This window comes from Petaurus breviceps, unplaced genomic scaffold (assembly GCF_028583685.1).
Source record: "Petaurus breviceps papuanus isolate PSGF00001 unplaced genomic scaffold, PetGlider_PUasm1.0 189, whole genome shotgun sequence".
Classification (NCBI taxonomy): Eukaryota; Metazoa; Chordata; class Mammalia; order Diprotodontia; family Petauridae; genus Petaurus; species Petaurus breviceps.
In genome coordinates this window covers 26030509-26057350 of record NW_027185809.1, presented here as the reverse complement: position 1 = coordinate 26057350, position 26842 = coordinate 26030509, and the positions used below count along the sequence as shown (strand labels likewise).

At 40.5% G+C, this 26842-nt stretch overlaps 1 protein-coding gene across 1 annotated transcript in view; it reads right to left on the bottom strand.

Annotated features, from left to right (window-relative positions):
• The window catches only part of TTC9 (tetratricopeptide repeat domain 9), a 59077-nt gene that overhangs the window by 12891 nt on the left and 19344 nt on the right, over nt 1-26842 (bottom strand). The window contains exon 2 of the mRNA XM_069092077.1: nt 8239-8421. Within this exon, the coding sequence (XP_068948178.1) occupies nt 8239-8421 (183 nt within the window). The remainder of the gene's footprint in view (nt 1-8238; nt 8422-26842) is intronic.

Sequence of the window (26842 nt, the reverse complement as noted above, 5' to 3'; positions counted from 1 at the left end):
AGAGAGAGAGAGAGAGAGAGAGAGAGAGAGAGAGAGAGAGAGAGAGAAAGTAGTTTGGTTCAATCTGCATTCAGACTCTGGAGGTCTTTCTCTGGATGTGGATTTGACTTTGATTTTTGTTAGTGTAAGGAGCTCCCACTGTGGAAAATCCATCTACTGATGCAGATGTCAACTTTTTCTGCAACTTATAGACTTAAAGAGGTATCTTGGACACTAAGAGGGTATGTGATTTATTTGCCCATGATCACCAAGCTAATATTGCTCAAGTCAGAGAATCTGTGTTAAAATCCTACCTTTGACACTATCTGTAACACTCTGGTACTTAATCTCTCTAGGTATCAGTTTTCTTGTTTGCAAAATGAGGAGTTTAGACTGAATAGACTCTGAGTTCTCTCCCATTCTCAGATCAACTCAGGTCTTCCTGACTCCATGACCATCTCTCTATCCACTATGCTACATTGCCTAACTCTGATAGTATGATACTAATATGGATAGTTTTGTTTAACCAGAATTTTGTTGCCTCTCAATATTTCCTTTATTTATGTTGTGAGCATCACCAAGGAAGTCAGGATGGTGTAGGTGAATTCCCATCATCTCTAGCATCCCAATCTTCTTTATAATGCCAAGACAGTGCAACATTTATGTTCCTATAGGTACTGCATTTATTGTTCTTTTGACTCTGCTTTCTTCCCTCTGCATCACTCAATACAAGTTTTCACATTTGAGAAAAGGGAGAAAGTCACCTAAGTGAAAAGCAGGACCTAGGCCTGGCAATTAAGAATTGAATTGTAGATAAGAGGAAATCCAGAAAATTCAATTGAGCATCCCACCCAACAGAGATGCTCCACTCAAGAAGAGCCATGTGAGGACTCTACAAAAAGAGAAAGGATGTCCAGGCCCTTCAGTACCAGAAGTTGTGGCTGCCTTTGCCATATGTGTATCCTACATGTATACTTCAATAACACTCTAAGTCAACTCTCCCTGAGCATAATGTGCTTAATTTGTGGAAGAATATTATTACAGGGGGAATATTTTGTAACTATTGTTCTTGCTAAGAGCTAATTAAGTCTTTTGGTTAATCATAAAAGAGAACCACATTAGTGAGGGCTTAAAGGCTACAGTAATAGGATTGCCCCTAGAACTTGAGGTAGCTATCATTTTCTGGATACCCAATCTGTGAATAAATGCAAGTTTGGGAAGCAATCAGAGCAGGTGCTGCATTTACATATGATCCTCCTCTGGTGAGAAGATTTCAGACCACAGGTACACTAGCATCCTGAGACTTCTACCTTCTGCTGGGTGCAGCATGTTACCTGAGGAAAGGCTTCTTGGGGTGAGGTCAGGAATCTTCCATCTGCCCCAAAACAACCACTTCCATTTGTACCAACACAAGGTATCTTCCATCTCCTGTTGCCAGACCAATTTCCCAACTGGGATCTCAAGAAACTCCAGTGAAAGAAAAAGAAATCTCCCTTCAACTTCAGGCCTCTCATCTTTTGCTATACCAGTCCTTTATGGGTAGAAAAGTGGTGCTCTCCACTCACCAATGAACATTATCATACCTGATCATGCCCTTCACATTCTAGTGACTCTGAACTCATGTAGATCATCATTCTAAGTCCACTTCACACCCCCTTCCAGTAGATTCCTCCTTGCCAAATCCCTCAACCCTCCCACTCCAAAGCCTCATCCTAAATTCCACCTGGCCCTTCCTTCTGGCTTTCCCTTGATGACATATCATCCCTGGCCACCCTTTACAGTACTAGTTTCATCTTAACTCATTCCTTTGGCTCACTGGTCAAAATAAAAGAATTGTAATACTCCTTGCTCTCTATTGCTTCTTCCAGGTTTTCTCTCTTCCTTCATTATTCAGTAATCTTTCTTCTTTTGAGGTTTATCCTATTCATATCTACCACCCAATCAAAATCCTGATAGCTACTATTTAAAGGTCAGGTAATTCCCTAGGTCATGCCCATTCCTTTTTCAATTCAATAAGTTTGATACCTGGCTTGCAATTTTTCTCTCCACTCCAATGCCTGCCCTCATGCTAGTGAATTTCAACATTCAAGTTAATTCTCCCTCAAATATTTTAACTACTCAGTTCTACAACCTGCTCACCTCCCATGAGTTACTCTTACTCCCCACCTCAGAAATACACAAAAATGGTCATACCTTTGATATTGGTACCACCCATAAATGTACCATCTCCATGGTCAAGAATTCTGAAATTCCTTTATCTAGCTACAATCTATTAGTTTTTCATCTCTCCCTCTGATTTCCTTTATATAAGCCTATTCTTTCTTCACTCTGCGAACTCTAATCCCTTGAGTTCTCAATTCTCTCCTAGACCATCTCCCCTCTACTAGCCACTCTATCCTCTTCTCCATATCTTGACTCCTTGGTAAATCAATTCAATTCTTTGCCATTCCCCCTTTCTTGCATTTCTAGCTCCCTTATCCTATGGATAAATACTCTCAGCCAAGCTTCAGTCTTGGATCACTCCCACCATTTACTGCCTTCAAGTTTACACCTCTGTTGCTGAAAGAAGGTGGAGAAAATTATACAACCATTTTGACTGGGTTCATTTACAAATTTATGTTATACCAACTCAACTGGGCCATCACTGCTGCTAGGCAATCCAGCTATACCTTTCTTATCAATTCACTATTCCACTCTCCACAATGGTTCTACCAAACCTCTTAAATCCTCTTCAAATCTCCAATGGTTTTCCTTTTCCACTCCCAAACTCTTAGCAGAGAACTCTGCCTTATATTTTACAGAAAAGCTGTGAACTCTCTCTTCTCTCCTCTTCCTCATCTCCTATCACTCTGGTGCTTTCTGTTTCTATCTCCTCCTTCACCCATTTCACATGATGAAATGGCCTTGCTCCTTACTCCTAACCCTCTACTTGTCACTTAATGATCCCATTATATCCTGTCTACAGCAAAAGACTGCCCCCTCTGTTACCTGACTCTTATCACTTATTTTCAGTTTCTCCTTCTCTACTGGCTCATTTCCTACGCCTACAAATGTGCCCATGTCTCCTCTACTCTGAAAAAAATCCTACTTGATCTTTTCATTCTTGCTAACTAACATCCTCCATCTCTTCTGCCATTTGTAGCTAAATCTCTCAAAAATGCCATCTACAATAGGTCCTCCACTTTCTCTCTTCTTAACCCCTTACAATCTGGCTTCTGACCTTATCATTCCACCAAAACTGCTCCCTCCAAAGTTACTAAAGATCTCTTAGTTGCCAAACCCAGTGGTCTTTTCTCCATTCTCATTCTTCTTGACCTCTGACACTGCTGATCACCCTCTCCTCCTTGATACTCTCATCTTTCTAGGTTTCTGAGACACTACTCTCTCCTGGTTCTCCTATAACCTATCTGACTACTTCTTCGGATCATCCTCTAGACCATGGCCTCTAACTGTAGGTGTCCCTCAGGATTTTGTCTGGGCCCTCTTCTCTTCTCCCTCTATATTACTTCACCGTGATCTTATTAACTCCCATGGATTTAATTACTATCTCTATGCTGAGGATCCTCAAATCAACCTTTTCCTTTTCCTGCCCATCTCTCTTCTTATCTCCAATCTTGTATCTCCAACTGCCTTTCAGGAATCTTTATTTTTGGAGGGGGAAGGTAGGGCAATTGGGGTTAAGTGACTTGCCCAAGGTCACACGGCTGGTTTTTGTATTAAGTGTCTGAGGCTGGATTTGAACTCAGGTCCTCCTGACTCCAGGGCCAGTGCTCTATTCACTGTGCTACCTAGTTGTCCCCATTTCAGACATCTTAAACGCAATCTGTCCAAAATGAAACTCATTATCTTCTGCATTAAAACCTTTCCCCTCCCCTACCTTCCCTGTTACTGTAGAGGATAACACCTTCCTCTTAGACCCTCAGGCTTGCAACCTAGGAGTCAGCCTGGATTCCTCACTATTTTGGATCCCCATATCCAAGTTGATGTCAAGGCCTGTTGATTTCACCTCTGCAACATCTATTGAATGCAACCCTTCCTCTGAGCTGACACTGCCACCACTGTAGTGCAGGTCCTCAGCATCTCTCCCTTCTTTTTTCCATCATCCATTCAGCCACTAGGGTGATTTTCCTAAAATGCAGGTTTGATCATATCACACACACACACAGACACACACACACACACACACACACACACACACACCCCACTCAATAAACTTCAGGAATAAATACAAAATGCTCTGTTTAGCATTCAAAATCATTGCTACCCTCGCCCCCTCCTACCTTTCCCGTCTTCTTATACTTTAATCCTCAACACATACTCTTTGATCTAAAGCAGCTAGTGTTGGCCCTGAAGTCAGGAAGATCTGACTTCAAATCCGAGCTCAAACACTTACTAGCTGTGTAACCAGTTTCCTCATCCTGTAAATAAGCTGGAGAAGGAAATGGCAAACCACTCTTGTATCTTTGCCAAGAAAATTCCAAATGGAGTCATGAATAGCTGGAAACAACTAATTGACTAAATGGCAACAACAGCTGGCAACCTGGTGACACTGGCCTCCTGGCTGTTCCATGAACAAGACACCCCATCTCTCAGATCTGGACATATTCTCTTTGGTTGTTCCCCATGCCTGGAATGCTCTCTCTCCTTTGCTCTGATTACTGACTTCCTTGGCTTCTTTTAAGTCCCAACTAAAATTCCACCTTCTACAGGAAGCCTTCCCTGATCCCTCTTAATGCCAGTGTCTTCCCTCTTTTAATTATTTCCTATTAATACTGAATATAGCTTGCTTTGTATATATTCGTTTGCATGTTGTCTCTCCCGTTAGACTGTAATCTACTTGAGGCCAGCACTTAGCATAGTGTCTGGCACAAAGTTGGTGCTTATTAAATGTTGATTGATTGATTGATTTAGCCATTCTCCAATTGTTGGCCACATATTTTGCTTCCAGCTAATTGTTATGCTAAATGACTCTGGTGAGTACATTTTCCCAAGCTCCTTTTTCAGGGTCCCCTTCTCACCTATAAGATAGTGAAAGAAGGCTATGAGTCAGCACCATTCTGGGCTCATGGTGTTCTCTTCTCTTGCCTCCCACATCTGTGACCTATCTGCTTGTCATGGTGATATTTTCTCTGTTGGGCTGGGTCTGTTTGCATTGTTCTGTTTAATTGTCTTTAAATATAAACTCACAGAGGGCAGGAACCATGACAGCTTTATTGACTATGCAGGTCTACCTACAATTAATTATACATCCCAACTGCAGTGACTGTAAAACAGACACATTTTGTCCCTTTAATTTCTCTTCCCTTTCGTTCCTTTGCCACAGCCCTTGCCACAGCTACTGATCACTGACCACCACCCAACCCAACCATCTTAGCCATAGCTGTGGCCCTTGTCATGTAGTTTACTAATTCACAGAAGGTTTGAAGAACCAGCAGGACTGGTATGATGGGATTTTCATCCTATGCAAATACTGAGTAGGCTAAATTCTGTTCCCTCTAGATCTCTTAGGACGAATTCTGATCCTATACCACCCATCTTCACTGTCCCAACTCTCTTTATTCCTTTTAAAAAAATTTTATTGATGCCTTTCATTTTAAAATCACAGTCATTTCACCCCTTACTCCAGAAGGAACCCTTCTTTGTGATAAAGAAAAACAGCAAAGTAAAATATCTGAATCAGAGACCATGTCTGCCAATTTTATAAAATATTTTCTCCTACCTCCCTATTATAAGAGATAAATATGCTTCATTATCACTTCTCCAGGCCCTTCATTTTGACTTTTTCCATTACTCAGAGTCCAGCTTCCTTCTTGGCTATAATAGTCATTGGTATCTATTCATGTGCTCTGCATCAGGTCATACAAATCTTCCCATTTTTCTCTGAATTCTTTGTCTCCATTTCTTACTACATAATATTATTCTATTACATTCATACATTTGTCTTCATTTCTTACTGGGTAATATTATTCTAGGACATTCATACGTTCATTATTGAAGTTATTTTCCAGTCATTCTCCAAATTATGGGCACCAACTTTGTCTCCAATTCTTTGCTCCCACAGTGCAACTACGCATCTTTTGGTGTCCATTGTACCTCTTTTTCTGCCTTTAGCTTCCTTGAGGTGTATGCTCAGGAGTGGGATTAAATGTTATGGGCTGTTTAGACACTTTTCTTGCACAATTACAAAATGAAATCAAGAACAAGTAGAACACTTCACAGCTCCGTCGACCGTGAATCAGTGTGCTTATATCTTCATGTCTTCCCCAGCACCAACTGTTTCTATCTTTTTTCTTCTCTGACAATTTGCCTAATGAAAACTGAGTTGCTTGAATTTGCATTAATTAGACTATTAGTCATTTGGAGCATACATTTTTCTTATTTATAGTTTGCAACTCTTATTTTGAAAACTCTTGGTAGCCTTTGGCCACTTACCTAGTTGCAAATGGCTCCTGGTTTTATATATCTGTGTTATATATTATGCAGAATTTTGTGTGATATTTTATATGTTAGTCCTGTATTGGTTATATTTGATGAAAATTTCCGCACTCTATCACTGCTCTTCTAGTTCTAGATTCACTAATTTTATTAATTCAAAAATGTTTTATGTATTCGAAATTTATCTGTTTTCTTTTTTCTAAGCACCTCTAATATTTGTTTGGTTTAAGAATTCTGACTCTTGGGGGAGCTAAGTGGCTCAGTGAATACAGCACCAGCCCTGGAGTCAGAAGGACCTGAGTTCAAATCCAGCATCAGACACTTGATACTTACTAACTGTGTGACCTTGGGCAAATCACTTAACCCCAATTGCCTTGCCTTCCCCTTCCAAAAAAAAAAAAAAAGAATTCTTACTCTTGCCATAGTTGACCTTGTTCTCTTTTGATTTTTTTTAATGATATGACCTTTTATATTCAGGATATGCATCAATATTGGGTTTACTGCAGTACATGGCATAATCTTTTGGTTTAAACCTAATTTCTACCAAATGACTTTCCATTTTTTCCCAGCAGTTATAGTCAAAAAGGAAATCTTTCCAGGAATTTATGTTCTTGGATTTATCCAATACAACTGCTTTTAATTGCTGCTATCTCTTGCTTATCTGGTTTGTTTCAATTATTTATGTATGTATTTTAAAAACAAGTATCAAATAATTTTGATGACTGCTGCTTATATAATTTGAGGTCTGGTAATGCTATGTTCCTCTTCTTCATATCTCCCTTGGCATTCTATATCTTTAGTTCTTCAAAGTGAATTCCGCTGGTTTTTTCCCCAGTTCTAAAAACTGTCACTTCAATAATTTGATTGGTATGACACTAAATCTATAAATTAATTAGTATTGTCATTTTGAACTCAGGTCTCCCTGACTCAGTTTTCTCAGTTTCTTCATGTATAGAATAAGTTAGGGAAGGAAATGACAAACCATTCCAGTATCTTTGCCTTCAAATGGGGTCACAGAGAGTCAGACATGATTGAAAATGACTGAATAAATTATCATTGTAATTACACTGACAAAGCCCATTTATAAGCAGTGAGTGTCATTATATGAATGCCAGCTATTATTCTCTCTCACCCATTATTTAAGCATCCTGTTATTTCTGTAAAGAGTATTTTGAGTTTGTGTGTATAAAAATCTTGTGTGTTTCTTAATAGTTATTTCCCTGACATTTTGTGTCCTTTGTCCTTATTTCCTAAATTTTGTTATTGTGCTATAGAAATGAAGATGGTCTTTTTGTGGCATTATTTTGTATAGTGCCATCTTGCTGGCATTATTGATCATCTCAATTGGGTTTCTTCACTGATTTTCCAAATACACTATCATGTCATCTGCAAACAGAGATAGTTTTGTCTCCTCTTTGATGATATATATATAATATATACACACATATCTTTGACTTTAGCCTTATTGCTGTAGTTAACTTTTCTAGGATTATTTGAATTAATAATGAAGGGGGCTCACCTCTCACTTTTCAGAAACCTAGGCTAGCTAAGGGTCAGGGTGCTAGTCTGTTATGCTGGGAGAAGAATACAGTGGATATGGAATACTATACCACCTTTAAGGGCTAAGTAGTTGTTTTCTCTATCCCCAAAATGGCACTCAAACTTTTATCCATCCTTCATAAAAATACATACTGAAAAGCTCCAAAGGTACAACCTAACCTTTGTTATCACTCCCTTATCTAGTCCTGAAAACAGGCCACCTTATGTAAGAAGAGTCCAGAAAAATCTACTATTGCTAACCAATAAGAAACAAGTCTGCCTTACCTGTTGGTTGTCGGGACCTCGCTTCTTTCAGGTAGTAGAGGGCCTTGTCGTAATCCCCCAGGTGATAGAAAGCCACACCTGATCGGTAGAGAGCTTTGAAATTTTCCCCTTCTTTCTTCAGAACTTTTAGACAATACTCCTTGACTCGCTCATAATTCACCAGTTCAGCTTGGAGTAAACAGGCTATAGAGGTTGAGAGGGGAGAAAAGAGAAGGCTATGAACCCAGAATACAATAAGTTGTGAGCCTCATTTCTTCACAGAATCACAGAAGTGGAGAATTGGAAAGGATTTAAGTGGCTCCCTAGTCCTACTCACACACAAAGGAAATCCCCACCATGTTATATCCATGAAGAGGCTTTCCAGTATCTGCTTAAAGCCCTCCAATAAAAAGGGACCCACCACCTACTGAACCAGCCCACCTGACCTTCACTCAGTTCTAATTATTGGGAAGTTTTTCCTGAAATCAAATCTAAACCGATCTCTTTGTAAAAGATTGATTCTGCTAAGGACCAACCCAAACATGGAAAGGTTCATGACCTGGCCATGAGATTTTGAGTTCTTTGGCCATGGTAACTCATGAAACAAAGAAAAAAATGGTTCTCTGCTCTGTGTGTCTCCCTGCCTCATTCTTTTTCTGTCATAATAGTACTAGAATGGTAGAAAAAAACACCTGAAGATGTTACAAATACCACAGATTTTAGTCTATCTAAAAACTTTATAGAAGCATCATACTCTAATAGAAAAAGAACTGACCTCAGAGTTAGGAAGAACATCTGACACATGATGACTGTGTGACCCTGGGAAAGTAATGTAATTTCTTTGTTATTCAGGCAATTCTCTAATATTAAAAGTTACAGAGAAGGTGCCAATCTGCATTGGTAAAGAGGGAGTTTCCTTACCTGGAAGTTTCCTGTAGCAATGAAATCACAACATGAATTTAACTGTTGCTATTATAAAGATGAGATCTTTAACTAATGGCTAATAAATTGAGAAAACTGAATCACATGAATCTTCAACACCATGACTGAACATCACGAATATAAAACATACATACTCAACATCATAAATACTCGACACTAGAAGACAAAGAGTTTCAGCTAAATTTTAGGATAGTTCAGAGGTCCCTTAGAGAAACAAAGGGATTAGTGGTATTGGCTTCATCATGTACCCAATAAAACACACCATTCATGAGATCCTTTGGCTCCCTGTCTTGTACTGCTTATGATGCCTATAAGCAAAAAGACCACTAAGAATATTATTGTGCTATAAGAAATGACAAGCAGGACGATTAAAGAAAAAGCTGGAAAGACTTACATGAACTGATGCAAAATGAAGTGAACAGAAACAGAACATTATGTACAGTAACAGTGATATTGTTCAATGAATTGTGAATTGTTTAGCTATTCTCAGCAACACAATAATACAAGACAATCCCAAAGGACTAATTATGAAGCATACTATCCACCTCTAGAGAAAGTACTGATTTTATTTGAATGCAGACTGAAGCATGCTATTTTTACTTTCTTTCTTTCATTCTTCTTCTTTTATTTGAGTCTTCTTGAACAAAATTAGTAATAAGGAAATGTTTTACATGATTGTACATGTATAACCTATATCCAATTGCTTACAATATGGGGGGGGAGAAAGAGGGAAGGAGGGATAGAATTTGAAACTCAAACTTAAAAAAAAACCCCAAATGTTAAAAAAATTGTTTTAATATGTAATTGGGGGAAAAATAAAAAATATTAAAAAAAAAGAAGAGAACTACAATTTATGTACCAAACTACATTGCAAAGGATGAAGAATTAGGGAAATTTTACAAAGAACTTGGTAGACTTATTTAAACCAAGTCTATATATATATATATATATATATATACATATGTTAATACCTGGTGACATCAGTGAAAAGGTGGGTTCAGGGGAAGATGATGATAAATATGTTGGCAAATGTAATGGGAATGGGAATTTGAAGATCTTCCCTGCCCCTTAATAGACTTAAGGAAATTTGAAGATCTTCCCTGCCCCCTAATGGACAGAATGTAATCACATGGAGTCTATGGTGGGAGGAGTTTGCTGAAAGATGGAGTAGAGCCCACAGGAAGCTGGGAGTCAGAGAAGCTAGATGGTGGGAGAGAGAGGATGTCAGGCAAGCAGACAGCTAGGTTTGTGAGTGTTTGTTTGTGGGCAGGCTAAAGGATGGTATGGCTCCCTGCTCTGCTATGGTGTATTAACTTCTTTGTAGCTATGACAGATTTGGTTTCCTGGTATTGGGATTTGGTTTTCTGGTGTCTGAATAACTGTCTTGCCTCTGTCTTCTATATGGAAAGTCTGTTATATTTTGTGATTCAGAATTATGCTAGCATAATGCCAGTAGTCACTGTCGGTACTGTGAATTTTGCATTGGCGCTACAGAAAATATGGCTCACATTGGAGAAATGAAAGAAGCAGATATCTTGTAGACTTCTAAGAAGTCTCACCTTTATATATCAGGACCACATTGTAGAATAGAGTTGGAGGTTAGACAAGTTGTTTAACCATTCTGGGTCGCAGTTTTCTTTTCTGTAAAGTGAGTCTATGTATTCTTGCTCTAAATCTAGCAATGGTCTAGGAAGTAGTAGAGAAGGGTACACCTACATATTAGGACTAAATTAAAAATGGCTATAAAGGTGCTAGACTTGGTGAGCACTGATGAATAGCACAAAAAAATGAAAGTGATCCTATTGAGAGACTGTAAATGATTATTGATATGGAAGTTATTTGAGAATCTATGTGCACTCAGATCATTACTGAGTTAGAAGAAATGGCAAAATCAGTGTCTAATTAGAAGAAAAACTAAAGATGACAAGAAAACACCATATAATTGCAACAGCTTCAACACAATCTTTTCAAATAAGTCATTGGTGCTGAAAAACAGCAATGTAAAAGACAGATATTGACCTTGATTATCATTATTTCTGTCAAAAGCTTAACTGTTATAAAGCAGTCACCACGTCAAAGAAGTTAAAAAAACAAACAAACAAAGCTAGAAAGTGATTCAGCCCGCAAATGAGATGAATGAAAGGGCACACGCATGGGGGCAAGGCTCAGGGTAGAAGATGCCTAAGAAGTAAAGTGAGTCATAGCTGGAACTTGCTTACATATAGTGGGCCGCCAAAGGCACTCACCAATCCATTCATCCGTCTCCTTAGTCCTCATCCTCTGTAGCTTTTGATACTGATAACCATTCTCCTCCTGGACATTTGCTCCTCCCTTGGTGCCTGTGACACAGTTCCCTCCTGGTTCTCCTATGAGACTGAACACTCTTTCTCAGCCATCCTTATCATCCATCTTCTATGACCTCAGTACAGGTATCAACCACAACTCTATTCTGTATCTTACTTTTTCCCCCTCCTCACAAAGAAATCTCATTAGATTTTCTCTCTAGCTGTCCCTTTGGTAGTTATTCCACTTTCTACAAAGTCACCAGAAGCCATCCTAGGAGGATCTGGGTCACTCATTCTGGCACTATCTGGAATGATGCAGCCTTTTCTTGACCCTTGCCATTTTCTGCCCTGTTAGAAAACCATTATCATGTTGACATTATTATCACCTCTGAAAAGGGTATGTTGATTGACTACTAAATTGTTCTGCTCACTATCTTTGAGACTTACCTGACCACAACTCCTTTCTCTGGGCCACCACTGTCCCATATGTGTTGTCTTCCCCATTAGAGGCTAAGGTCCTTGAGGGAAGGGACTCTTTTAGCTCATTGTTTGTTTTCTGCATTTATATCTGCAGCATAGCACAGTGCTTGACATAAAGTAAGCTCTTAATAGAAGCTTTTCATCCATTCATTTCAAAGATCATTTCTACTTAGCTAATTCCCAAATCTCTGTTGATTTCTAACCTTCTTCCTGAACTCTAGTGACACATCACCATGTGCCCATTGGCTATGATGTCCTGTAAGACATCTCAAATTCAACACATCCAAAAACAGAATTCACCATCCCCATCCCCACTCCCCAGGATGCTCCTTCAAATTTCCTTATTTCTTCTCAGGGCACCAATATCTTCCCAGGCACAGAGATTCATAACCTCAGAGTTTTCTTCCAATTTTTCTGATTGAATCTAATTCTTGACTCTTTAGTTTTTCTTCAAATTGAATCCTGATTTTGTCATGTTTTTCTTCTCCCTCACCCCCATATATGATCAGTTTCCAAATCTTTTCAATTCTCATTCTATAGTACCTCTCCTAGTCACACCCTTCTCTTCACTCACAGAGCCCTGACCTAGGTTTCTATCACTTCTTGCTTGGACTATAAAATAGTCTAATAGGATTCCTTGCTTCTAATTGCTCCCTTCTCCAATCCATTTTCCACACAACTTCCGAAATAATCTTCCTAAGGCACAAATCTAAACATGTTACTTCCCTACTCAAAAAACTTCAGTGGTGCCTCAATAACAGTAAGATAAAAATACAAAATCCTTAGCCTGGCATTTAAGACCCTCCTCAATGTAGCTATCATATACCTTTGTAACCTTATTTCAAACTATTTCCTTTCTTAGATTCCTATCAAAATGCTACATTTTGTTCCTAGATCTTGTTATTCAATCTCCCATTTCCTGATGTTTATACAAGCCATTCACCAGGTCTGGAATGTATGCCCCCTTCTTTTCCACTTCTAAACACCTCTATCTTTCTTCAAAGTTCAGTTCAGGTACCATGAAGTCTTCCCTCATACCCCTGTGTACAGAGCACTGTGCTAGTTAAGAGAAAATAAATAAAGGGCATAATTCTTACCTCTTAAGAAACAGATGGGGAGGGGGCAGCTTGGTGATACAATGAATAGCATACTGGTCCTGGAGTCAGGAGGACCTGAGTTCAAAACCAACCTCAGACACTTAACACTTATTAGCTGTGTGACCTTGGGCAAGTCACTTAACTCCAAATGCCCTGCCTTCCCCTCTCCAAAAAGACCAAAAAAAAAAAAAAAGAAAGAAATGGATGGGGAAAATAAGGGACTGATATAAGAAATTATGGCCTATGCATGTTAGCTGGGCCCCTCCCCTCTCTGACCTTGCTTCAGGCCCACACAATCTGGGAAATTGTGACTTTTGAGATAGTAACAAATTGTCAGACTAGATACTGCAGAAGTCCTTTTAAAGGCCTGGTCCAACCTATCCATTCTCCTTAGAAGTTACTCCCCTCTTGTACACCAGGATACAGTCAAACTCACCTTCTCTGTTTTTCACATAGAACTCCCCATCTTTCCTTTTTGCCTTTGTACTGGCCATGCCCCATGATTGGAATTCACGCCTTCTTTACCTTGACCTCACACCCAACCCCCATGAAGCCTTGCCTGATTCCCCTTCCCCCTCCTCCAAATATTAGTACCCCTCCTCCCAAACTGCCCTGCATACATTTGTATCTGTTCACTTTATATTTATGTTGGATTGTGTGTGTATGTACACACACACACACACACACACACACACACACACACACGTCTTCCCCATTAGAATGTAAGCAATCCCTCCTTTTTATTCTTTGAACTTGTATCCCCACAGGTTCCTGGCACGTAGGGAGTCCTTGATACTTGAGGCAGGTAGGCTCAGTAGATAAAAGAGTTCTGGGGTGGGAGTCAGGAAAAGCTGAGCTCAAATATGGCCTCAGACACTTATTATCTCTGTAACCCTGAGCAAGTCACTTGACCTCTGTTTGCCTTAATCTACTGCAAAAGGAAATGGAGAACCACTCCAATATCTTTGTCAAGAAAACCCCAAGGATAGTATGGTCTATGGGGTCACAAAAGAGTCTGACATGACTGAACCACTGAACAACAATAAAATACTTGTTGATTGATTGATGTCTCCTGGAAAGGTCTAACTTCAATCCTGCCAATTCAGATGCCTTCCCAGTCATCAGGAATGTGGAAATACATTCATTTAGAAAAAACAAACCTTTCGTTGATTGAGTGGTTTGTAACTGACAAGTTTTGGATGAAAGAAAACCATCCCTTACAACATTAGGGAGGCACAAACCAAGATCTCTGAAGTTGAGGACCTGAGGGCAAGAAAACCAGGAAATGAAAAAGAATGGGAAAGGATGCAGGAATGGGCTAGTCAGGTTCACTGGAAGGGAAGCCAGGTTGATTTACAAAAAAAAGCCCAACAGTTGCCAAGAGGTTAACTTGATGCATTACTTTTTTCCCCTTTCTCCTTGTGTCTTTTCATTTTTGCCAGCAAAGTGCTTTTAGGAGGATCAGTTTAATTTCGGGAACAAACTGTTAACGTTGTGGGTGGCCTGTTAGTCAACACCACAAACCTCTTGCCAGTCAAGGGGATGACATTCCAAAGAACCTGTTAAGAAGGAGATGGTGGAGTCCCTTCCTCTCTGGCTCAATGACTAGTCCTCTGTGGGGTTACTGAAACTGGTCCCCTTCTTTTTTTTCCCCAGGATCTGGGGAAATTCATTCTTAGGGAGATAAAAGCAGGATTAAAATCTTAGAGCTAGTATTTTGCAAGAGTGGCTGAGTGCAAATAGCATCAGCTTTGAAATGTCTTTGAGAGAAGTTTTTCATTTTAGGGCAGTATGAGGGTTGATCAATTGATTTCTCCCCAAGGGGTGTATGAATTGATTTCAGGGCGTCCTTGAATGTGGATGAGCTAAAAATTACATCTTTATTTCGATATAATTGGGGTTTTTTTTGGTAATTCTATATATTTTATTTTATACATTTAAAAATATTATTCTGAGACAGGGTGGGTGAATAGATTTCATTGAATTGTGAAAAGGGTCCATGGTACAAAAAAAAGGGTTAAGAACCCCAATCTTTTTTTTGGAGGGAAAGGCAGGGCAATTGGGGTTAAGTGACTTGTCCAAGGTCACACAGCTAGTAAGTGTTAAGTGTCCAAGGTTGTATTTGAACTCAGGTCTTCCTGACTCCAGAGCAGGTGCTCTATTCACTGTACCACCTAGCTGCCCTAAGAACCCCAATCTTTAAAAAAGGTGTTAAGAGATAGCTAGTTAGTATATAGATAGGGTATTGGACTTGAGAGTCTGGAAGACCTAAGTTCAAATTCTTAGTCAGACATCTGCTAGCTGTGTTACCCTATACAAGTCACTTAACCTCACTCAGCCTCATTTTCTTCATCTGGAAAGATGGATTCAATGGCCTCTAAGGTTTCTTTCAGCTATGAATCTGTCATCTTTGGAAGTATAAAGAAGTTATCTCTTTATGAGGTATGAGAGACAAGAAGTATATAGCTCTGGAGGAGATTCTCTGAGTTTTCACATTCATTTGTAGGGACCATTGGAGAAATAAAAATTGTGTGCATTTTGAGACTATGACTGACCAGTGTTCTGATGCATTTCCTTTACCAGTTAGACCATTTTCTTTTTTCCTTTTTTTTGTCTTTTTTGGAGGAGGGAAGGCAGGGCAATTAGGGTTAAGTGACTTGCCCAAGGTCACACAGGTAGTAAGTGTTAAGTGTCTGAAGTCCTACTGACTACTCAGCTACCTAGCTGCTACCTAGCTACCCTAGCTTCCCTGACCATTGTCTCTGAAATAATTTTTTAATGTTTATGCACATGTATCTGTGGATATCAGTATGTGCATTATAAGTATGGAAGCTGACAGGAGCAGTATGGACATTAAACATCCCTAGAATCTATAAAGGATCATCCATGTTAATATTCAGAATTTTGCTTTTCAGATCCGCATTGTTGCCGCACTGTGGTATATATCTAGACGGCTTGTCTGAATGCCTTATGTACTACTCATAAATAGGATAAAGTTTTCCTGATGCCTATAAATCATAAACAGTCAACTTTGTATTTAGGATAAGGTTTTTCCTGATGGCCTAGAAATCATAAATGTCAACTTCAAGTGCTAGATCCCTTCCCGTGAGTCCCACCCCTTGGGACTTTTCTGAGTTTGTTTGATTTCTTTTTAAACTAGCCTACTTATCTTAGCAGAAGGGTAAAGAAGGCTATCCTTGGGGCGGCCAGGTAGCACAGTGAGTAAGAGCACTGGCTCCAGTGTTGAGAAGACCTGGAGATTGAACCCCGGGCTCAGACACTTAGCACCCACCCAGAAACACCTGGCTGTGTAACCTTGAGCAAGTTACTTAACCCCAATTGCTTAGGGGAGGCCAGGTGGCTCAGTGAGTAAGAGCACAAGCTCCAGTGTTGGGATGACCTGGATCAAATCCGGGCTCAGATACTCAGCACCACACCCAGAAATAACTGGCCGTGTAACCTTGAGCAAGTTACTTAACCCCAATTGCTTAAAAAAAAAAAAAGGCTATCCTTTTGGAATGTTCTATGTGTTGCAAGGAATCACTAGGAAAATGTCAGGTGCCCTAATACATTACAAAGACCCCAAGGAATTTTCATCTAGTAAGAAGATTTCCAGTCAACCACAATTCCCCTTGTTGGGAACTCTGTTGCAATCAGACTTTCCCTCTGGGAGGGGAAGCTTAATTTTCTTCCCTTTATGTCTTTGGATTGGGCAGACCTTTGAAAGCATGCAGACAAGGGAAACCTAGAAGAATTTTGTAAAATGCATTTATTGAGTTGTATAACCATATATTTATATAACCATATATAATGTGTGTGTGATCTCCAGGCCTACCAGCTCTCATGGAAAAACATTAATTTTTAGATCATCCCAACACTGTGATACATGGACCTTGATGGATCTTGTCTGTAGCATAAGATACTGGGCAAACCCCTCCCCCATAGGTTCACCCTATACTCTGTAGGGAAGCACTTCTGGTATAAACTATGAAATAAAGCTTATGAATCTCTACCAGTGAATTTACCTTTGGTAGTCAGATGACACAATTAGCTCAAAGCAAAGACATTTATTCAATATTACTGCTTCCTCATCTTTAAATAGTATAGTATTAACGATCATTGTTTTCTGATTTTATATAGTACTTTATATTTTTGGTATTGGTCTGTATTTGTAGTGACATTAGGGCTCGAGTAAGTGATCAAAGTGGTTTTATGAGTTTTATATACAGTACATAATGCACACTGCCAAAGCTACAACCAATTGAAATTAAATTTTTAATAGTGTCTGATATCGACACAAGAAGGGACATTAACAAGAGGAAATCATACATGTTGTAAAGGGACTTGATATTATGATATGTAAAGAACAGCTGAAGGATGTTTAGCCTTGAAAAGAGAATTTTCTTTGGGTTAAGGATGGGGCAAGGACTATCAATGTGAACTTCAGATGTTTTAAAATGTTGCCATCTCTAGCAGGGAGGAGGATAGGGAAGAAAAAAGGAAAGAAAAAAATTTAGATGAGAAATTTACCATATATTAAAAGGAATAGCACATTGTACATAACAGATCTGCCATTTCACAAGCAATCATCTTTTTATTATTCAATTATGTTATAGAAAATGCTCGTTTTATTTCATAAATTTAATTTTTTTTAAGGATTAAATTTATTCCATCTATCTCCAAAGGCTAGTATAGTAGTAGGATGAGAAGAAAGCAGATTGTGGCTCATTAGGAGGGAAAACTGCTTAACAATTAGCACTGTTCAACCACAGAATAGGTTGATGAGGTATCGATAAATAGGAGAAAGGAGTGGAGCAAGCTCCTCATTACTTGAGGCCTTCAAGTTGAAGTTGGAAGATCACTTTTCAGGAATGTTATAAAGAAGATACTAGTTCATCTAGGCTGGCCTAGCTTAGGAGTCAGCAAACAACAGCCTGGAACTGCTGCCTGCTTTTGTAAAGCCTGAGAGCTAAGAATGGTTTTTACATTTTAAACTACTGTACAATAAACTTTTATTAACAAATGTAAAAGTTGTTCTTTGCTCAATGGCCTTACAAAAATAGGCCACAGGCCATATTTGGCTCACTGCTTGACAATCCCTGGACTGAAAACTCCCGAGGTTCCTTCCAATTCTGTGATTCTATGTAACAGGTTTAATACCTAATAAAGAATGGACTTTGAGGGCCCATAGTGAGTCTACACTATACAGGAACAATAGGGCATATAGCAGCTGGGAAGGGGTTGGGGAAAGAGTAGGAAATGATGATGATTGAAGAAAAAAGTCCGAAGTCAGAATTATTTGTCCTGTTTCTTCTTCCTCAGTCAAATCCTGATTTATCATTTAGCTTTTGAACAAATCTCTATCCTAATGAACCAGCCTGTTTATATGATGATTTGACTCCAAAGAACTTTCTAGATAGACCCCTCTTCTTTTAGATATTCAAGCATTGAAATAAATTATTCTCCTGGGAACCACATAAATTCATATTATTTCCCCGAAACAGTCCCCAAGTCTAGAATGGATGCTTGGCAAGGTGGGTGGCATTATCTCCAATTTACAGATGAAGAGACTGAGATAGACACAGAAAGGTGAATGACGTGAGGGCTGGAGTGGGGGGGGGGGGTAGGCAGGGGAGTCACACAGTGGATCAGTGCTTGGACCTACTTAATCCTCTTATCCAGGTTTTTTGCTAATTTTTTTCTAATTAATTTCTAATGCTTTTTTCTAATTAGGTTTTGGGGTTTTTTTCCCTTCCTTTCACAAGGGGGTTATCTCTAAGGAGGCAGCAGGGAGGGAGAAGAGAAATTACTGGATGCTCAGTAGGTAGAAAGAGGTGATAGGGATCCAGACCAATTCCTTCCTAATCCTATCCAGATCAAACTTAGCCTGAGTCAACAGCTGGGGGAAGGGGAGAGGGAACTTTCTGCTGTTAGCCCTGATCAGTCCCCTGCAGTGTCACCGCCCTGATGTGGTCTTTCCTCTCCTTACATCACCAGCTACAGATTCTGATCAGAACTCAGCTGTCATGCTGAGAGCCTTCTGGATGGTGCCCAAGGCCAGCCAGAAGTCCCCTGGGCTGATCCTCTCCACTCTCCCCTCCCGTCACCTTCCCCCAGTTCTATTGACCCGAGCAGAGCTTAGAGCTTTAAAAGTCAGCGGATGTGAGGGAAACTGGAGCAATCCTGGCCCCAGACTTTTTATCAGGAGCTCTTAAGGAAGAAGAAAGGATTTTTAATGGCACTTTTCTGACCCCTTTAAGGAAATCTGGGCTAGTATTTAGGGACTATCTCCTCCAGCTCTGCCACCAAATTGTTTGGGGCTCTTAGGGTAAGTGAATAAGATTTAAGGTGAAGGCAAGGGGCCTTGGGGATCAGTCGGCCTCTCATTTTACAAATGGAGAAACTGAAGCCCAAGAATGAGAAAAGCTTGGCCAAGGCCTCATGAGTGATAAGTGAAAGAACAATAATTTTTAATTCAATCCAAAAGAACCTACTATGTGCCAGGCACCTTACTAAGTGCTGATTATACAAATAAGGGTGAGGGTAAAGACAATCCCTGTCCTTAAAAAGCTTACAATCAAATGAAGAAAGACAATACAGAAAACTGGAAAGGGGGGAAACACCAGATGGTCCCCAGAGGAGGAGGGCACCTTGTTCCATGAAGCTGAATCAAAAAGATGGAAAGTGGAGTCAGCTGGAAGTCCAGTCCCCTGACTTTCGGCTCTGGCTCTCAATTTTATGCCTGTAAAATGATGATAAACAATCTTCTGGCTCCACCATTTCCCAAAGGACTGTTGTGGGACCTAAAAGATTCTCTGCTTGCCAAATACACACAGCTCTGTGTATGGAACCCAACAGCTGTTTGTATGTATGTACCAGATGTAGTGGCATCTGTCTTGCTAAGGTGTGACCCTTAATTGACTCTTGACTGTTTTGTCTTTTCTCCCCCATGAAGCACGCACAGGTTTTTCCCTTCGGCTCCAAATGATAGGTTCAACATTGCTTGGAATGAGATGAAATCACAGGGTGACTCTTGAAGAGGACTAGAATTCAGTTTATAAAAGCACAAACTCATGTCTTTTACCTAAAGTCTTTTCATGAATATATGTGGCCTCAGGGTTTAAAGGCCCAGAGAGCTTGTTTGCAGAACCTCACTAGAGAACCAAATTCCAATCTGCTCCAGGGCTTCTAACCCACTGTAAACCAGGGACCCTTTAGACAAGGGGTGGGGAACCTTCGGCCTTGAGGCCACATGTGGCTCTCTAGGTCCTCAGATGTGGCCCTTTCACTGAATCCAAACTTGTGAAGTTTGTGAAGACAGCTAGGTGGTGTAATAAGAGCAGACTTGAAGTCAGGAAGACATAAGTTTCAAACCTATCCTTTGATACATACTAGCTGGGTGACCCTGGGCAAGTCACTTAACTCTCTTTGCCTCAGTTTCCTCATCTGTAAAATGAGTTAGAGAAAGAAATGGCAAACCTTTAGTATCTTTGCCAAGAAAACCCCAGATGGGGTCACAAGAGTCAGATACAATGGAACAACAAAAAAAAGAAGAGATATGAGAAGATACTCTCATTCTACTTGTTTACAGAAGTGGGAGGACCACAGGTGTGGAACACAGCATATGTTTTCAAACCTTTTCACTGTATTGATCAGTTCTGTTGATTTTCCCCTCTTTTTTTCAAAAAAAAAAATCTGTTATGTGAAATGGTTCTCTGGGAAGAGAGAAGGAGGAAAAAGATACTGGGAGAAATTCTGTTGAAGTGAAAAACAAATGACATCAATAAAAAAAATTTTTTTAAAGACCCTCTGCTTTAGATGATCACTTCTTTACATCAGGCAATGAGAGAGAGAGAGAGAGAGAGAGAGAGAGAGAGAGAGAGAGAGAGAGTGTGTGTGTGTGTATGTGTGTGCGTGCGTGTGTGTGTGTTGATGGGACAGGGAGGGTGAATCTATTTCCCTGCATGCTCACTCCTGTATTTATTTGGTTGGTCTAGTTTAGTTGGTCTAGAAGTTTAATCAAATAAAGGGGAGACTGTGTTATTAAGTTGTGGCTGTCTGCTTAGTCCTCCAATTTTCCCTTGATCTCCCAATTCAAAACAATTTAACAGTTATGAAGTACAATCGATCAACAAGCATTCATTAAGTGTCTACTCCTTCCCAGGCACTGGGCTGGGTACTGAGGTTACTGCCAAAAAACAAGCTGGGCCCTCCAGGAGCAACGGACCTTCCACAGGCACTGTGCCAGGTGCCCTGGAGAGAAAAAGCACGAAATGACACAGGCTTTGCCCTTAGGAACTTCCTATCTAGCCACAAAGAAGTGAGAAGGTGGGAAAGAGGATCAGAAATCTAGAGCCACAAGGGACCTTGGAGGGTCACTGAGCCCAGGAGTTTTTAAGCTGGGGGTCTGGGAACTTTAAAATCATAGCTAGCTAGCTAGATGGATAGACAGACAGATAGATGATAGAGATAGATAGACAGACATAGATATATAGATAGACAGAGACAGACAGAGACAGACAGACAGATAGAGATAGATAGATAGATAGACACAGACAGACAAAGAGATAGATAGATATAGGTATAAATAGACTGATATAGATAGATGGATATAGATATATAGATAGATATCAATAGTGCTAGATATAGATATGTAGGTGTTTGTACATATATAAAACATATGTAAATATATGTTAATTAAAATATGTGTGTATATATGTGCATGTATATATAATATGTGATAACATATGTGATATATCTTATATATAACTGTATTTAAATATAATAGGTTTCCTTAGTAATCCTCTGTATTTTTTAAATTTTAAAGCATTGTATTGAGCTAAGGTTCATAAGTTTCACCAGACTGCCAAAGATCAAGTCTCAAAAAATCAAGAACCTCTAATCTTGTCCAACCCCCTCATTTTACAGATGAGGAAGAGGAAGCCCAGAGAGGGTGACTTGCTCAAGATCCCACTTATAGTAAATGCCAAAGGCTGAATATGGACCCAGGTCCTCTGACTCGAGACAGCTCTTTATCCTCCTGGTCACCACCCAGCTGTGTGGGCCATTAACATGTACAAAGGGCTCTTTGTCTACTGTCCCTCCCTGTAAGAGGGCAAAAACCTTGGAGCTGACCCTGTAACTTCATTGCAGCCCCTGGGGACTACCAAGTACTTAGTGCCTCTCCCTCACCTCTTCATGTCTCTCCCTTCACTTAATCATCAAGGGGCCCAGGTCTCCCCATCTACCAATCATAACTTCCTTCAACCACAACTTTCAATTTCATCACCCCCAAACCAGGATCTCAGGCTCTGAAATTCTTCCTTCTCCACATCATCTCTTATCCCTCCATCTCTCTCTATGTCTCATTCCTAGGCTTTATTCTCACCACGGTCTCTGGTCTCTCCATTATTCCCTGTTCTCCCAGTACATTACCCCCACTCGGATCTTCCTTCCTTTCCTCCCAATAGCTAATTTGCTCAGTTCTCTCTCTCCTTTGAATTCCTTGGCCCTTTGTTCTATGGCCATTCATACCTTCCAGTCCTCAACCCTGAGGTCAAACTGACCATCTGCCTTTTCCACTTGTGTTCCTGTGCTGCCTAATGTCACTTACAACTATGCCAACTAAATCCACTCCTAATTCAACTGGGTCCTTGCTGCTGTACAAAACAAAGTTGATTTGATTCAATCAACTTTCTCAAATTCTAAGCAGGTTTTCCAAAACCTGTTTTTTTCTTCCCCCTCAAGGTTGGGTCTCCTCCATCCTCAAAAAACTTCCATTCCCTCAATCCTCCAATATCTCTTCTTTTTTTTTATTGTCATTGTTTCATCTACATTTGTTCTTTTTATATTCTTATCACTCATTTCTCAAGCCTTTACAATCAATCAGGCTTCCAGTGTCACCACTCACTATAACTGCTCAATACAATGGTCTTCTCTGGGTCCTTCTCCTCCCTCACCTCTGGGCAGCTCCTGAAAGATAGGTGGTTAGCTCCCTCTTCACTGGCAGCACTTCTAGGGTGTTGTGTGGTACTCCTGAAGCATTCAGGGGAGCCCTAGGTGGGGTCGGTGGTGACCATTAGCCCCTGGAAGAGGTTCTCTTTTCTTTCTTCCTTTCTTCCTTCCTTCCTTGCTCTCTCTTTCTTTCTTTCTTTTTGGGAGGCAGGAAGGCAAGGCAATTGGGATTAAGTATCAAGTCTCTGAGGTCACATTTGAACTCAGGTCCTCTTGACTTCAGGGCCAGTGCTCTATTCACTGCGCCATCTAGCTGCCCCAAGAGGTTCTTTTCAAGGAGGTAGATACACTGATGTAACAGGAGAGCCTCAAAATTCAACTTCCTTCCAACTCAAATTGGAAGCAAGAGACCTGGGTTCCAGCTCTGGTTTTTAAAATTTACTTATTCTTAGGCAAGGGCACTTAACCCCTCCAAGCTTCAGTTTCCTCATCTGTAAAATGATGATAGTAACGAAGGTTGAACTATCTATCTCCCAGAGGGTTGTTGGGAGCATTGAATGAGACAATTTATATGAACAATGGCTTTGTAAACTGGAGAGCCTAATAGAAATGCCAACTATTGTTAGTATTTATTCCATGAAGTCCATCTACTGCCCTAAACCACATTGGCACAGGATCTCTGGATACCAACTGCATGTATTGGTCCTAACTGTCAGGGAGTCAGTGAGGCCATGCCACAAACTATGAGAGAGAGGATGTAGCTGCTCTTAAAAATGTGGGCAAAGGATTTATTTGTGAACAGACACTGCTTTGTCAATTTGGCAAATTTCACATTCCCATAGTCACTAGCCTTTGGAGGCCTGGTGTGGAGATGGGAAAGAAGGCTAAGCACTGGGGTAGGGGGAGGGAAATTAGCGGAACTCAGTGCTAAGGCCTCTGGAATCAAGCTTTGACCAGGCCTCAGAAGCAGACAGACAGCTATTCCTTTGACAGCTAGTTACTGTCAAAGGTGGGACTTGAACCCTAATTTCCCATGCTTGCTAGTTCAAATTTCTTTCTCTTACAGCACATCACCCTTTTCCTCTAATCTTTCATTTTACAGATGAGGAATCTGGTGCACAGACTTTGGCCAAGTAACTTGGCCAAACTAAGTCAAGGTAGCTAGGTAGTGTAGTAGAGAGAACCCTGGAGTCAGAAAGAAGTGAGTTCAAATTTAGTCTCTGTTTGTCTCAGGGTCATTAACTATAAAATGGAAATAATAATAGTATCTACCTCACACGGTTATTGTGAATATCAAATGAGCTCATATTTGTAAAGTACTTAGCACAGTAACTTAGCATATAATGTTGTCGTCGTCGAGTAATGTTTTAGTTGAGTCCATTTGGGGTTTTCTTGGCAGAGATACTAGAGTGGTTTGCCATTTTCTTCTCCAGCTCATTTGACAGATGAGGAAACTGAGGCAAACAGGGTTAAGTGACTTACCCAGGGTCACCCAGCTAAGAAGAGTCTGGGGCCAGATTTGAACTTATGAAGATGAGATTTCCTGTTTCAAGTGACCTGAAAGATTTGAAGAGGCAAGGGAAAGGCAATGCTTTTCCTTCCCCGGCATGTCTTTTCTCCAAATAGCAGAGGTGGGGTGGGGGTGGGGGTGAGACTACATAGAGCTCTGGATCAATAATTAGTACTTAGTGATCTGGTCCTCAAGGGCTGCAGCGAACTTTCTCACAGGGCCAGCTCCAAGGTTTTTGTCCTCTTACAGGGAGGTACTAGACAGAGGGGCAGAGAGGCCTTTGTAGATCTTAATGGCCCAAGTAGTTGGGTGGTGACCAAGAGGGTGTGGAACAATAGAAACAGCCAGGTCTCCAGAGTCAGAGGACTTTGACATTTACTACCAGTAGACCTTTCTTCTTTCTCCCTGAAACACAGACTTACTTTAGGAGCATAGAAAGATTACTTTCTCATTTTTGAACCTCAGTTCATCTGTGATTCTGGGTAATGAAAAGAACCTGTCTCACAAGGCACATTGTGAGGATTGCTAAGGCTAAGGTGGACAGAATTGCTTTGAGATCTATCTTTGGTCCAAATCATTATATAATTAGATAGTTACAACAGGAGGATCTGTAAGACCTTTGAGGTCTGTTGTTCTTAAAGCCTCATTTGATCAGTAGCTAAATGTAGGGGAAAGAAAGAAGCTTTTTCTGGATCCTGTGGACCACCTCCTTAAAAATGAAGGATCTTATTTGTTTTTTTAAAGACTAGGTCTTTCTCTCAGACTGGAACTACTAAAGCTGGTAAAGGATCAGACAATCCCATTAACTGACTGGCATGGGAACTTTGACCTGCTCTCTTTTAAACCTAAGTCAGTTTGCCCCCTCCTTAGGAAACCTGGTGATCCCTTAACATACCTGATAATAAATAAATAAAAATCCCTTAATAATACCTGATCAGCATAACTCACTGCAGCTCAGAACTCCTGAACTCAAGAGGTCCATCAGCCTCAACTGTGATTATACCTGGCTGGACATTTTCTTCCAAGAACAACAGCAGCCTCTCAGTTGGATGCTTCTAGTACAGACACTTTAGCAAAGTTTCTTCTCCCTTAATCTAAGTCTATACCTTTGTGGGCTCTGCCCTTTGGAATCAAAGATAAACTCTTTAGGAAGGAAGAGTCCAGACTGGGAACCATCAAGAAAGGAAATGCCGAGTAAGGTACAGGTGGGGCTAATGCAAGAGATTACAGAGTCAGGGACTACTGAGACCCCCAAAGGCTGAAAATAACAAATACGAAGTTTAATATGGATAAAAATAAAGTCTTACTACCTTTAGACTACTGGATGGGGAGACACAGCTTAATAATAGTTTGCGTGAAAGGATTGTGTTTTGGGGTTTGTTTGTTTTTTCTGTCAACAAGCTGATTAAGCATTGTGACATGGCATCCAAAAAAAGTATATGTTAACTTAGTCTAAGTTAGTAGAAAAATCATGTTTAGAGCACAGGGCAGCTAGGTGGGGCAGTATATTGAACACTGGGATTTGGAATCAGGAAGACTCATCTTCCTGAGTTCATATCTGACCTTACACACTTATTGGTCAAGTCACTTAACCCCGTCTGTCTCAGTTTCCTCTTCTGTAAAATGAGGTAGAGAATGAGATGGCAAACCAGTATGATATCTTTGCCAAGAAAACCCCAAATGGGGTCATGAAGTCAGACACGCCTAAAAATGACTGAACAACACTGTTTAGAGCAAGGTGGTGGAAGGCAGCCACGGTTCTAGTGTCCTCCAAATTGGTCAGACCACATCTGGTCTGGGCACCACACTCTTAAGAGAAATATTGATAAACTGGAATGCTTCCAGAAAAACGAGATCAGGATGAAGAAGAATCTGGAAATCATGTGATATGAAAAATGGTGGAGAGGGTGGAGCCAAGAAGGCAGAACGGAAGCTGTAACTTTTCTAAGCTTCTCCATGAATCCCATCACTAAACTTTAAAAAGTGAATCTGAATGGATTTTGGAGTGTCACAATCCACTGGGAGACAGAGAACGGCAGAATTCAGCCCAGGAAAGTGCCCACATGGGTCCTGGCAGGAGGAGCTCAGAGCACATGGGGGCTGCAGCAGCTCAGACTAGAGAGCAGACTACAGCAGAGAGAGAAGGAAGCAGACTCATGTACCCCAAGGGTGATTCACAGCCATCTCACCACAGGATAAGAGGATCCATTGGAGCCCTCGGGGCCCCCAGCAGAGGCAGCAGCTTTTCCTGGGGCTCTCAGCACCCAGCCTGGAAGTTTAGAAATCACCTGCCTGTTTTTCCAGGGGCTAGGATGACAAAGTAAACTGTGGCTGCTCCTATTCCCCATCCTTGACTC